The sequence below is a fragment of the Oncorhynchus keta genome, chromosome 11 (assembly GCF_023373465.1).
Source record: "Oncorhynchus keta strain PuntledgeMale-10-30-2019 chromosome 11, Oket_V2, whole genome shotgun sequence".
Classification (NCBI taxonomy): Eukaryota; Metazoa; Chordata; class Actinopteri; order Salmoniformes; family Salmonidae; genus Oncorhynchus; species Oncorhynchus keta.
Window position 1 is genome coordinate 32,958,475 of NC_068431.1, and position 14,739 is coordinate 32,973,213.

General features: G+C 44.3%; 1 protein-coding gene across 2 annotated transcripts; it reads right to left on the bottom strand.

The window, feature by feature from the left end:
- Window positions 1-462: 462 nt before the first annotated feature.
- On the bottom strand, window positions 463-7,087 carry LOC118390083 (E3 ubiquitin-protein ligase RNFT1-like). 2 transcript variants are annotated; one of them, XM_035780283.2, is made up of 10 exons: window positions 6,873-7,086; window positions 6,631-6,722; window positions 5,675-6,138; window positions 5,498-5,574; window positions 5,308-5,408; window positions 4,148-4,301; window positions 2,243-2,401; window positions 2,027-2,092; window positions 1,747-1,848; window positions 463-1,559 (listed from the first exon to the last, which is right to left on the bottom strand). In XM_035780283.2, the coding sequence occupies exons 2-10, from the start codon at window positions 6,657-6,659 to the stop codon at window positions 1,425-1,427; spliced, it is 1,287 nt and encodes a 428-aa protein (XP_035636176.1). In that variant the 5' UTR covers window positions 6,660-6,722; window positions 6,873-7,086; the 3' UTR covers window positions 463-1,424. The 2 variants fall into 2 exon arrangements, with proteins under 2 accessions (XP_035636176.1, XP_035636177.1); XM_035780284.2 differs by lacking the exon at window positions 6,631-6,722 and having other exon boundaries at window positions 6,873-7,087.
- Between the last annotated feature and the right edge of the window lie 7,652 nt (window positions 7,088-14,739).

The window sequence follows — 14,739 nt, forward strand, 5'->3', positions numbered from 1 at the left end:
TGACAAAACAGCACATTTTATTGTCCCCAGCACAGGGTGCATCCGTGTCATGAACATTCTGTTTCATCTGCATGTTGATATGACACCTGTCAGGTGGATGGATTATTTTGGTAAAGGGGAAATGCTCACTAACAAGGATGTTAACAAATTTGTGCACATAATTTGAGAGAAACAAGCTTTTTGTGTGTTTGGAACATTTCTGGGATCTTTTATTTCAGCTCATGAAACATGGGACCAACACTTACCAAGTTGTGTTTATATGCTTTCAGTTCACTTCTATGGCAGGCCTAATGGAACATTAGATAATATGGTACATATGTTTCATGTTACTGTGAATTCCTCCTGAGAACAGTATGTGAACAGGGACAGGCTAGATTGATGCTTTTCTGTGTGTCCCTCAGACCTCTGCACACTTAATTTTGATGATGAATGGATTGTAAATAAGACAAAGTTGGTTCATAACAAGCTTAAACATTGTGTGTATTAGAGTAAATGTAAACGCCCAGAGCCAATTTGCATCTAGGCTATAATTGAAAAGAAAATGAATTTTATATATTTCATTTCATTTGTTGATTGAACAACTTTATGCAAGAAAAGAAAAAAATCACTACATAGTTAAATATGATAAAATAAATGGATTATCCCAGTCTTTGGTTTTCAAAAAGGATGTAACTGTCATTGCTTTAGAAAAATATTTTAAGGATTGAACCAAATCTCATATTTGTCATCTGGAAAACAAATGTAAAAAATCTGACTTCATTTGAAAAGAATAAATCCCCAAAATGAAGAACTTCATAAATAGCAACCTTGGTGTTTGTTATTGTTTCCCAATGTGTTGAGTACATTTTGTTCTTTAACCACTACTAGTCTGAGTGCCTGTATCAGACACAGAATGGCATCCCCTTTGCAACACGCTGTCAGTTTGCTGTCTTGCCAACTCCTATGGTCAATGGCAAACACAGATGTGGTAACGGGCTATTCCCTGACAACTGGCCTAATAAAGAGGCTGTCTGGTCTGTTTTTTTAGGCTGGCTGTGAAAACAAAAAAACAGGAATATTTCCACATGATAAAATCTAAACATTTGAAAAGAAAAGGAACTAAAAACAGCACTAGAGGGCATGCAGAGAGAGAACTACCGTCAGTCAGTCGTGTAGAAAAGTGACAGTCGGAGAAGGAGTTACAGTTGCAGCAGTAACAGTAACATGCCACGGTGCTGAATGCATCCCAATCCTATTGCAAATATTATGCGCCCTTACTGACGTTGGCCAGTAGTAGGCACAGCCCTTAATGAATGGAGGAACAGTGTGGTCATCAGCTTCACAAGCCAATGATGAGTGGAGTATTGCTGTTAATACAACTGTCATTCACACATCGCAAACAGTGTCTAAGAGTCTCCACTTCTTTCCTCCATTGTCTCCTTCTCTCAGTAGATTTGGAGGTAAGGTGACGTGGCCCCGTCCCTCCACTTGTGGACCTTGTCTGTGATGGCCGTGCAGCAGAGTGGACACATCTTCTCCCGGTTGAACCAGAGAGCAATGCACTCGTCACAAAAAATGTGCTGTTGTTGAGAGAGAATAAACAGGCATTCTTTATCCAACCATGTGCAGAATCAAAAGGAACACAATGAGTATCCCCTTGTGTGGCTGGAATATTGAAATCAAACTATAATGTGTAACTACACAGGAGTAAAGAAAAAAAGTCAGTAATATTAGTGTTTTCCATCTCATGGATGAGTGGTGTCTCACCTGACACAGGAGGGCCCTTGGGTCTCTGTACTCTGCCTGACAGATAGGACAGATGTCCCCAGCCTCACTGCACTGGCTCCTGGTGGCTGCTGCCCCCGTGTGCTGAGGAGGAACAACGCATATTTACAACCCACAAAGTCCTCCAAACTCCTTACAAGTGTCGCAATTATACCCACATGATACACATGAGCAAGACTGTTCAAGACAGTAGTCACTTGTCAGTCAACCCACATACCACCACTAAGGAAACAGTAAACATGATGTATTTAAAGTACTGTACCTCACCACTGAGAAATATCCTCACAGTTTTCTGGAAAGACCCCCACTGTCCATACAATCCTAAAAGCTACATTTAAAAAGTAAGAGTTTAGTACATTTAAACAAAAGGTGAAAAAAAATACAATTTAGCAGTTTTCAGAATTTCCACTACTAAGGAGCCACTTCAAAGCATACATCTTTGATAAATGCAGTTTGATGCAGTCATAAGGTCAGTCACCTTGAGTATGAAGTAGACCAAAGCCAGCAGAACTCCCAGGGTGAGGCCAGTATTTCCATCCACTTTCTGGTAGGTGACCAGGTAGCGGAACCATAGGGGGGTGGGAGCCACAGCCTGGTACACCTGGCCCACCTCTTCAGTCAGCATGTACCACCGTCCCTGGGGACAGACAAAGGCATAGATGAATGCTTTCTCTCCTTAACTTTTGGGCCCCCAAAATGCTGGTAGAACCTACATTTAATTCAGAAAGTATTCAGACCCCTTGACTTTTTCCACATTTTGCTATGTTACAGCCTTATTCTAAAAATGGATGAATCCCCCCTTATTTACACACAATAACCCATAAAGGAAAAAGTTATTTTTTAAAATTCTAGACAAAAATCTGAAATATCACATTTACATAAGTATTCAGACTCTTTACTCAGTACATCGTTGAAGCACCTTTGGCAGCGATTACAGTCTTGAGTCTTCTTGGGTATGACGCTACAAGCTTAGCACACCGGTATTTGGGAGTTTCTCCCATTCTTCTCTGCAGATCCTCTCCAGCTCAGTCAGGATGAATGGGAGCGTCGCCGCACAGCTATTTTCAGGTCTCTCCAGAGATGTTCAAATCGGGTTCAAGTCCGGGCTATGGCTGGGCCACTCAAGGACATTCAGAGACTTGTCCCGAAGCCACTCCTGCGTTGTCTTGGATGTGTGCTTAGGGTTGTTGTCCTGTTGGAAGGTGAAACTTCACCCCAGTCAGAGGTCTGGAGCAGGTTTTCATCAAGGATCTCTCTAGCTCTCTGTACTTTGCTCCAGTCATCGTCTCCCAGTCTCTGCCTCTGAAAAACATCCCTACAGCATGATGCTGCCACCACCATGCTTCACTGTAGGGATGGTGCCAGGTTTCTTCCAGACGTGACACTTGGCATTCAGGCCAAAGAGTTCAATCTTGGTTTCATCAGACTAGAGAATCTTGTTTCTCATGGACAGAGTCCTTTAGGTGCCTTTTGGCAAAATCCAAGTGGGCTGTTATGCCTTTTACTGAGAAGTGGCTTCAGTCTGGCCACTCTACCATAAAGGCCTGTTTGGTGGAGTGCTGCAGAGATGGTTGTTCTTCTGGAAGGTTCCCCCATCTCCACAGAGGAACTCTGATCACTCTGACAGAGTTCCATCGGGTTCTTGGTCACCTCCCTGACCAAGGCCCTTCTCCCCTGACTGCTCAGTTTGGCCGGACGGCCAGCTCTAGGATGAGTCTTGGTGGTTCCAAACTTCTTCCATGTAAGAATGATGGAGGCCACTGTGTTCTTGGGGACCTTCAATGCTCCAGAATTGTTTTGGTACCCTTCCCCAGATCTGTACCTTGACACAATCCTGTCTCGGCGCTCCAAGGATAATTCCTTCGACCTCATGGCTTGGTTTTTGCTCTGACATGCACTTTCAACTGTGGAACCTTATATAGACAGGTGTGTGCCTTCCCAAATCATGTCCAATCAATTGAATTTACCAAAGGTGGACTCAAATCAAGTTGTAGAAACATCAAGGATGATCAATGGAACAGGATGCACCAGAGTTCAATTTCGAGCCTCATATTAAAGGGTCTGAATATTTACGTAAATAAGGTATTAAAAAAAAAAAAAAGTTTTTGCTTTGTCATTATGGGATATTGTGTATAGATTGATGAGGGAAATGTTTCATTTAATCCATTTTTGAATTAAGCTGTAATGTAACAATTTGTGCTGCAATTTCTATTTCAGTTCTTCACAGTAGAGACTAGAGCAATCTGTCACCTGTATCTGGCAAGAGCGAATGAGCATAGCCTACTTGTAGTCACACAACTGGAGAGAGCATCCTTCCATCTGTGACAGAAAAATGTACAATTGTATAGTGGATCAATAAAGCTGTATTGTATTTCTTCGTTACCTGGGCTCTGTAGGTCACCAGGTTAGAGGGCAGCAGTAGGATAAGGCACTTAAACCCCATGATGAGGAACTTGAGTGTGAAGTTGGTGATGCCCACCACCCATAGGACCTCCCAGAAACCTAGAGGCTCAACAGCTGGGTTTAGGAAGATGAGGCTGAGAACGAGGGAAAGATGTGGATTACATATTATGCTCCTGATGATTTTAATGTTGGTTTATTTTGTGTATTATGTCACTATGTCAACCGCAAATGTTCACAATAAGGTTTTCCTATTCTATTGTATTCGGTTTTCTGCTCTGGGCCCGGTTTCCTAAAAGCATCTTAAGGCTAAGTTCATCGTTAGAACTTCAGTATCAGCATTGTTAAATCTCTGAGCTGTTTCACAAAATAATTGTTACTAAAGTTGCACTTGACAAATCTTGTTATAGAACAGCTGTGCTTCGTTAGATTCGTTTTTTCCTTACCATGTCACTGTATACACAGAAGACCTCCACTAAACATAGAATCAATATGTGTATCTGTCTCTCTGTGACCACTGATAACTTCACAACAAAGTTGACTACAAATACAAAGTTGCCAATGTCGAAGGATATAAAGATGATTCAAATGAAAACAGATGATTGGATTAAAAGTTGAATAGCTTACAGTATATGCTACAGGCCTATATCATTTAAAATGTTTAAATCAATTTCATGTTCATTCAACTGAGTTCTATTTAGCTAATTGGAGGCTAATGTTACATTTTTGACTCATTTCATGAGGTGTAACAACATGTGCGCATTGTGGTGGAAAATCTTGATTTAGTGCATTATTGTAGGGTAAGCATTAGAATAAGCCGCCTCAATATCGGCAGTAAAAGGTGATATCTTTCTAGGAGCTGCTCCATCATCAGTATTGTGGAAAAACTTGAATTTTAAGGTAAGATTTGAATGGATAAAGCTGATCCAAGAGCAGCTCTGCCTTTCCTTCGGTCCTATCAGTATCGACACAGGCCTCAACGACGTATTTAGTGAACGTTCTCGGAAATCCCGTTACATCTTTGGCCTTTGTAGGAAAGACACATCACTTAAAAACACTTGTAAAAAATATTCCATTGCTATCGGGAAGTTGGGCCCAGGTCTGCTCTGGTAAGGGAAGTAAGGGGAAACGGAAGTGTCTCACCAATAGTAAAGTGTCTCAGTGAGAAAAGTGTAGTACAGCAGGAGTGTGGAGGACGCCAGGAAGAGGAGCAGCCATACGCACTCTATCTTTGACCGACGATCCTGAGGAGATAAATGAAGGATCATATTCAGAGGTTTGAAACACTGATGTAGAAATGAATGAAGAAAGAGTGTTACTGTTTGTGACTTACCTGAAGAAAGACTTGGGTTTGAATGTTCTTATTCACATAAAGAAAAGTTGTAAATAAGCCAACTCCAACAGCTAGACCTGCAACAATGTCATGAATGATATTTCTTTCAAACTAACTTGAGATAAATAAAAAGTTGTTCCTGACTGTATATCTATGTTATTGTTGCCCCACACTTACCTAGGGCATGTTGGATGACCAGTTTAGCACAAAGGATGATGATGAAAGGAAGACTCTTCTGAACCCAGCGGAAGAGGTAGCGCAGCTCCAAGAATGAGGTGCTGGGCTCCCCTGACTCCAGATCAGCTTCAGCCGGGTCCACTTCACTGGGCTCACTGTGGGAGTGCTGGTGTCCCCCACCATGTGAATGAGAGTGGCTGTGGGAACTGGTTCTGGAACTGGCTCTGGACCTACGGGATGACGCCCCTCCTCTACATGACTCCCAGGACCCGCTGGAGAGGATAGGTACCCGGACCGCTCCACTAGTCTCCGGGACAGCAGAGCCCCCTGTAGTCCCTGCTGGTGTCCTGGTCAGTAGCGTCAGAGACAAACCATGTCCTGCCTGATGGACACCCAGCTCACTGGAGTTAGGCTGCATCACAGTTGGGGATACCCTCGATTTCAACGTTCTTTTGGAATCACTCCTTCGACAAATAAATTGTTAGAGGTTAAGGAAGAAAGACAAGATACCGTGTGGTTATAAAATGTGCAGATGCTAGCTAACAATCTAGCGGACTTTTTCAAGCTATGTTCGCTAGCTAGGCATAGCTACAGTAACGTACAGGTTGTTGACAGCATAAACACATATTGTGATGCAGCCTAGTAATGTTACTTTGGCTGGGTAAATGACAGTCAGATTCAGGACGGTGTGTTCATCAATATATATCAATACACACTTTTGTATTTGGTCTATCTAGCAACTGTTTTCTCTTTAGTTTACATTTAGGGAGTGACAGTTAGCTAGCTAACGTACATGAGTAGCTAGCGAAACAGCTAGCTAACATTAACTGTGTCGTTAACTGTGGCAAGCTGTCAGATCAACATTACAATTGACAGCTTTTTGACAAATATAAATATCATTAAGAGGTTGTTGACCGTGTTGGCACTGATTACATGATTTTAAAAAGGACCCTTACTTCACCAAGTAAGTCGACTGAAAACACATATTTACAGCAACGACCTGGGGAATAGGTTCTGCATGGGAGAGGAGGGGGGATGAATGAACCACCTGGAACATGATAGAGATGGCAGTTAGCTAACTACTGTACTGTTAGATTTCGGGTGATAGATCTTTGCCAAACGGCTAACGTTAGCAGCTAGCTAGGCTACTGTTGTTATAACGTTTCTTTAGCAATGCAAGCAGAAAGGTTTAAAATACCTGTCATACTGAGTCTAGAGTTTCATGACAAGCCACCGTTCTCCATCGAATAATCTGTCCAAAACCCCAAATTGAACGAAAATAAAAGAAACAACCTAAAAGAAAACTAATTCGCAAGTTAAACCATAATCCTATCATTTGGGAGCATAGAGCTAGATAGAGGACTCATCCTTATATCTGTGCCATTATTCGCCTTATGTAGCCCCGCCCACTTGACCCAGTTCCATGCTGATTCGATTTTGTTTCCGTTTCACAACTTCCGTCAACGTCAGCTAATAATATAAAACCGCACATCATTAACAGGTCTTAACAAATAAACAAAAACATGGCTCACATTTGGGAACACACACACATGGCTATACGGAGGTCGGATGATAACCATAGACCCTCCTTCCATGATTAATTGATAAAATTGCCTGAAATTACGTATGGGTACATTTGAATTAAGTCGTGCTCACCTTGGGAGTGGATGGTTCCACTATTAAAAATTACAAGAATACAGACGCCTATCAGTACCTCCACAGTGGGAATGTGAGCCGAGTTCTTATTCACCAGGATGGGAAAAGGATTGATATTTTTGAAGGCAGATGTTCAGGCCAGCCAATCAAGCAGCTCTTACCACACTTCTCAGGTACCTTTCCAACAACAGTTCAGTAGAGACGGCTGGATGCGCGTGCATCGCTGACATTGGAAAGTCAAATAATATTGGAAAGACAAATAATTTCACAGCCAGTAGCACCCCAGGTAAAATTGGACTGAAAGGAATATTTGTGGCTCTACCATTTTAATATATTTAAACTGATGTGTGTCTCTTCTGTTCAATGCTATCTAACTTCATATAATAACTTATATAGATTCTCTACTCTTTCCCAGTCACATGGAGAGCATGTCAATTACAACTGCCAGAAGTGCCTGTCCTTCTACAATGAAATTGTCAAACTTAACCCAACCCATTCGACTGCTTTGGAACAGATCACAAAGGAGCAGAGTGCCTCACACTTGTGGCAGGACTTAAGGAAGCTTTGAGTTACTGCAAGCTCAGCCACAGAGGTCCCTGTCAGGGAATCCACCAACCCTGGTAAGTTTCTCCAGGAGCATCTGTATCCCAGGTTCTGAGGGAATGTAGCCACACGCTACAGGAAAGATAATGAGCTGTTGGCCTCCCAGTGTCTGGAAGACTGTGAATACTCTGTGGACCACAGAGCCACTGTTGTCAGTGTTGAAGAGCCACGGCTATCCGAGTGCTGAAATCCAAGGTGCTGTTGGAGATCTAGTGCCCTGTCATGGGGAAGGGCTGTGATTCTTTGGATGATGTCTTCAATGGGAAAGCCAGTTTAAAGATGGCGCCGGAGGGGATGGCTGCAATCTTATCGGCTCTTAACAAATCATTTTATTTTGTTTGTTTTTTCGCGTTGTTCGTAACTTGTTTTGTACATAATATTGCTGCTACCGTCTCTAATGACCGAAAAGAGCTGGACATCAGAACTGCGATTACTCACCTCAGATTAGATAAAGAGTTTTTCTTCAATGAGTCGGAGATACTACAAACACCCGATCAGGGTCAGATACCCGAAACTGAGATTTTGCGAAATAAGACCAGGGTGCCTTGTTGATGATCAGGCGACGAGTGGCTAATCTGCCTTTGCCTTCTGTCCTGCTAGCTAACGTTCAGTCTCTGGAAAAAAAATGGGACGAACTGAAAACACGTATATCCTACCAACGGGATATTAAACACTGTAATATCTTATGTTTCACCGAGTCGACAACATTAAGAACAAACAGCTGGTGAGTTATACACTCTATTTGCAGGATAGAACAGCAGCCTCTGGTAAGACATGGGGCAGGTGTAGCGGCTGTCGTCGGTGGAAGAAGGTGAGGACCAAGGTGCAGCGTGGTAAGTGTTCATGATTTTTAATATAATCAAAACAGAACACTAAACAAAATAACAACTAGGAAAAACGAACAAACAAAACAGTCCTGTCTAGTGAATACACACAAAACAGAAAATAAACACCCACGAAACACAGGTGGAAAAAGGCTACCTAAGTATGATTCTCAATCAGAGACAACTAACGACACCTGCCTCTGATTGAGAACCATACCAGGCCAAACTCAAAAACCAACATAGAAAAACCAACATAGACTGCTCACCCCAACTCACGCCCTGACCATACTAAAACAAAGACAAACAAAACAAAAGTACCCCCAAAGGTGCGGACTCCGGCCGCAAAACCTGAACCTATAGGGGAGGGTCTGGGTTGGGCGTCTGTCCGCGGTGGCGGCTCTGGTGCGGGACGTGGACCCCACTCCACCATAGTCCTTCTCCGCCTCTCTACCCGCCTCCGTGGCCTCTTTAACGCAGTGCCCCTCGCCACCGACCTCGGACTGGAGACCCAAGCCACGGGTCCCGAATGGACAGGAGATTCCGGCAGCACCGGACGGACGGGAGATTCCGGCAGCACCCGAGTAAAGGGCGATTCTGGCAGCTCCTGGCTGACTGACGGTTCTGGCAGCTCCTGGCTGACTGACGGCTCTGGCAGCTCCTGGCTGACTGATGGCTCTGGCAGCTCTTGTCTGACTGACGGCTCTGGCAGCCCCTGGCTGACTGGCGGCTCTGGCAGCTCAGGACAGACTGGCGGCTCTGGCAGCACAGGACAGACTGGCGGCTCTGGCAGCTCAGGACAGACTGGCGGCTCTGGCAGCACAGGACAAACTGGCTGCTCTGGCAGCTCAGGACAGACTGGCGGCTCTGGCAGCTCAGGACAGACGGGAGACTCTGGCAGCTCAGGACAGACGGGAGACTCTGGCAGCTCAGGACAGACGGGAGACTCTGGCAGCGGGAGACGGGAGACTCTGGCAGCGCTGGACAGACTGGAGACTCTGGCAGCGCTGGAGAGGAGGAGGCTCTGGCAGCGCTGGATGACAAAAAATGTAATGTAAAAACAAACACTTGCAACGCATGCTGGATATTATTTGAATGAGCTCTGTCCCCCAAACAAGTGCAAATTTGGTCAGTGTAGACCAGATCCAAATCTGAACGAATCATAGATGGATAGGTTTCAAAGTTTGAACATCACATTACAGTACGGCAGTTTAGTGCAGTACCTTATTTACATAGGTATTCAGACCCTTTTGCTCTGAGATTCGAAATTGAGCTCTGGTGCATCCTGTTTCCATTGATTATCTTTGAGATGTTTCTACAATTTGATTGGAGTCCACTTGTGGTAAATTAAGAGAGCAAAAACCAAGCCATGAGGTCGAAGGAATTGTCCATAGACATCTGAAACAGGAAGCCACTCCTCAGTAAAAGGCACATGACAGCAAAAGACACCCAAAGGACCCATGAGCAACATGATTCTGTGGTCTGATAAACCAAGATTGACTTCTTTGGTCTGAATGCCAAGCTTAATGCCTGGAGGAAGCCTGGCACCATCCCTATGAGGAAGCATGGTGGTGGCAGCAACATGCTGGTGGGATGTTTTTCAGCAGCAGTGACTGGGAGACTAGTCAGGATTGAGGCAAAGATGAATGGAGCAAAGTACAGACAGCTCATTGATGAAAACCTGCTCCAGAACGCTCAGGACCTCAGATTGGGGTGAAGGTTCACCTTTCAATAGGACATCGACCCTAAGCACACAGCCAAGACAACGCAGGAATGGCATCGGGACAAGTCTCTGAATGTCCTTGAGTGGCCCAGCCATAGCCCGGACATGAACCCGATCGAACATCTCTGGAGAAGTCAGTCTTCTGCTGGCTGTTCCAGGTGGAGATTATAAGAGTACATGGCCATTAAGGGCAGATTGTTCTTCAAGATGGCCAAACGTTCGTAGATGATCAGCAGAGTATTTTTCTTTATTTCTTTATTTTCGAATGAGGCTGAATATTGTGCTGCTAATTAGTAGGTTGTCATGTCTTCCTGCATTATGAAGGACAGCTTCATTGTGTGTGATCTTTTCAAAAGTACAGGTAGGAAAGAATAGAAATAAAAGACATCAAGGTCCTGTGAGACTTTAATTAAGTGTATTTAGGGGAATATGGGTTGCTTTGCACTGGTATGAAAGCCATTTCGGATTTGTAATATCGGTGCAGGGTTCAAAATCTCACCCGCATAGCTGGGTTGCTATGAATATACTTAATTGGTGATTCAATTAACATGCAAGGAACAAAGAGCATTGGGAAATGTCTCTGTATGAACAGTGTATTGTTTTTTTCTTGATTATGCAGTAGTGTATGTTTGCTCTATGCTTCTGCAGTGGATCAAACCCCTTCACTGTTTTTTATTTATTTACCAGAGGAAACAAGCCCATCCCATCTGAACATGAACAGGCTGTTAGTCTTCCTCTATGGCCCGTCTGTCCTGAGCTGCCAGAGTTGCCGGTCTGTCCTGAGCTGCCAGAATCGCCGGTCTGTCCTGAGCTGCCAGAGTCGCCCGTCTGTCCTGAGCTACCAGAGTCGCCAGTCTGTCCTGAGCTGCCAGAGTCGCCAGTCTGTCCTGAGCTGCCAGAGTCGCCAGTCTGTCCTGAGCTGCCAGAGTCGCCAGTCTGTCCTGAGCTGCCAGAGTCGCCAGTCTGTCCTGAGCTGCCAGAGTCGCCCGTCTGTCCTGAGCTGCCAGAGTCGCCCGTCTGTCAGGAGCTGCCAGAGTCGCCCGTCTGTCAGGAGCTGCCAGAGTCGCCCGTCTGTCAGGAGCTGCCAGAGCCGCCGGTCAGTCAGGAGCTGCCAGAGCCGCCGGTCAGTCAGGAGCTGCCAGAGCCGCCGGTCAGTCAGGGGCTGCCAGAGCCGCCGGTCAGTCAGGAGCTGCCAGAGCCATCCGTTACTCCGGTGCTGCTGGAATTGCCCTTCACTCCGGCGCTGCCGGAATCGCCCATCCATTCGGGACCCCTTGCTAGGGTCCCCAGTCTGAGGTCGTCAGCGAGGGTTGCCGCGTTAAAGAGGCCACGGAGGCGGGTTAAAAGGTGGACAAAGACTGTGGTGGAGTGGGGTCCACGTCCCGCGCCTGAGCCACCACCGAGGACAGACACCCACCCAAACCATCCCCTATAGGTTCAGGTTTTGCGGCCGGAGTCCGCACCTTTGGGGGGGGTACTGTCGTGAATGCACCAATTTGTAAGTCGCTCTGGATAAGAGCGTCTGCTAACTAACTTAAATGTAAATGTAATGTAAATGTCACGTTCTGACCTTAGTTCTTTTGTTATGTTTTTGTTTTGGTATGGTCGGGGCGTGAGTTGGGTGGGTTGTCTATGTTAGTTTTTCTATGATTTGGGATTTCTGTGTTTGGTCTGGTATGGTTCTCAATCAGAGGCAGCTGTCAATTGGTGTCCCTGATTGAGAACCATACTTAGGTAGCCAGGTTTCACTTTTGAGTTGTGGGTGCTTATTTCCTGTTTAGTGTTTTTTGTCTTTCACCTTACGGGACTGTTTGTTTGTTATTTATTGTTTTGGTCAGTGTTCAGTATTTCTTATTAAAACAAGATGAACACTTACCACGCTGCACCTTGGTCCTCCTGTCTTTCTCCCAACGACGAACGTTACACATGATCTACACATTCTGGTTGTAGTCATACACATTCTGGTCATAGTCATACACATTCTGGTCGTAGTCATACACATTCTGGTCGTAGTCATACACATTCTGGTCGTAGTCATACACATTCTGTATAATGTATGAAACATGAAAAAACATGAATCTCTACAAATACTGCATGTGAGGGATGATATACTCCTCTGTAACCCCTCTCTAACTTAATTTCTCTGAGAGGTAATCTTTAATCTATGTCTCTGGGGTTGCCTCTATAGTGCAGCAGGGACTAATATGAGCTGCAGTGTTTTGTGATCTGGGCAGCAGCGTTGGCTAGTTAGCTGTACCCAGTCATCATCCTGAGAGTAGGTTAATGTTGTGTGTCTATGAGCTACTTCCAGTTCCCCTGCCTCTCCTCCGCCTGCCTGCCTCCTCACCGCCCTGTAATTGTGTTATTACGTCGTAGGATTGTCAGAGGACTCCTGGGTCCCAGTGAAGACGTCTGAGCACTGAGCAGCAATGACTATGGAGGTTAACTTGACATATAAATTGCTATCTGACTGCCGGGAAAGAGAGAAATTGAGCTCGCCAGAGAACCGTTGCAGGGAGCAGTGACCTGACATCGCTTTTGACAGACTCTCTGTCGATTCTTGCTATCTTCCCTGATTGTTCTTTCTTTCTCTCTCGCTCACTCACTTTCTCTCTGTTTACTTTGTCAGTTGCTGCTCCTTGCTTTGATATCTTTACTAGTAGAGTTGCTAGAGACAGAACAGCAACACGGGTTCCATTGGCTTGGTGGGCTGGGTAGGCCTACTAGTGCATTCTCACACTGTTTGGGGCCGGGGACCCCTTTTGTGATAGCAACTTAATCAGGGACCCCTTCATAATCAGAACACAACTCAAGTTGTAACCTGTACCATACCATAAAATATATTTTTTGTTGTTGTAACTTTTAAAGCTAATATCCTGCAATTCTACACATTTTGCCATGAGGCTTTGTTTTAAAACTTAAATTACAGTGCATTTATGTTTTTTGGGGGGGATACAAGAAGTATTGATTAAAAAATTGGTGGAGTACTGAGGATATCAATATCCCTGTGAGCCTCCCAGGCCCATGTTGCCCAGGGTTAAGAACAGAAATTGTAGATGAATCATCTTAAATTGTATTGCATTACACCCTCTACACTTATTTTACGGATCCCTTTGACAAAATTGGTTTAATCTGTTGTTGTTAATAATACTAATTTAAAAAATGAAATGTAAAAGAATATACAAAATGTAAAATACTTTGAGATCTAGCCGTGGACCCCTGTAGTAACTCCACTTTGAGAATCCGTGTCCTAGTATGTAGTTGTACAGACAGGTTGGGGACAGGTTGGTTATACTGTACATGATGGTGGTCAATGACTCATGGCCCTAGGGTCAGAGGTCAGGTCACTAAGGCAGCATTTTCACAGGCAGCCTAATTCTGATCTTTTGCCCAATTATTAGAAAAAGACCTGATCTGATTGGTCAAAACACTAGTTGAAAAAGATCAGAATTGGCCTGCCTGTGTAAAAGCAGCCTAAGGTCATTGAAAGAGATAATAATATTTAGGTCAAATGAATGTTGTTTTATTGCCCAGATGATTAGCACTGACCTCACAGTTAGAAAAGGAACCATCATCTTACAGTTATGTTTCCCAAGAGGATGTTTTTCAATCTCAATATGTTGTTAAGGAAACATCTGCTACTTTTATCTATCTTCATACAGTGATACAGCTGATCATGCTGCACATTACACTTCTAGTTATTGTGCTCAGTTTGAAGCAGCAAAACAGAGTCTGTGCCTACATGCTCCAGCTCTCACAGTAGCCATTACAATCCAGCTTTGTTTGTTTGTGCAGTTGAGGATACAAAAGTGTTAATGATTTATATCATGTTAGATTGTGGAGATGTTGTAATGCTGTGTGTGTGTGTGTGTGTGTGTGTGTGTGTGTGTGTGTGTGTGTGTTTTGAGGTCACCCTCTCACCAGTCTGGAGACCCTCCAGTTGGCAGAGCATTGTGTACATGAGCATCACATCTGTTATTTTGGAGCGTGGTGCTGGACTGGGCAAGGAAGGACAAACAGGGTGAGATACATAGGAATTTCGTTCCACACACAATAACATTAGTTATTGACTAAGTGACATCCAGGGGAGAATGGAGGACGAGGGTTGGGGGATTGGAGCCTCGCACAAGGACACCAAGATAATGAAATAATATATTTTACTGCACATGGATACAGTCTCTCTCTCTCTCTCTCTCTCTCACACACACATTTTCTGCTAGCACTTTCTTTTAAGGGTTCGTAATAAACTATTGGTAATGCAT

Excerpts from the sequence above, each read along its gene's own strand:
- LOC118390083 (XM_035780283.2), bottom strand. The coding sequence starts at position 6,659 with ATGTGTTTTCAGTCGACTTACTTGGTGAA. Across the intron at positions 5,575-5,674 it reads GGTCATCCAACATGCCCTAG|GTCTAGCTGTTGGAGTTGGC; the intron begins GTAAGTGTGGGG and ends ACATTGTTGCAG. Across the intron at positions 2,093-2,242 it reads TGGTCTACTTCATACTCAAG|CTTTTAGGATTGTATGGACA; the intron begins GTGACTGACCTT and ends TTTTAAATGTAG.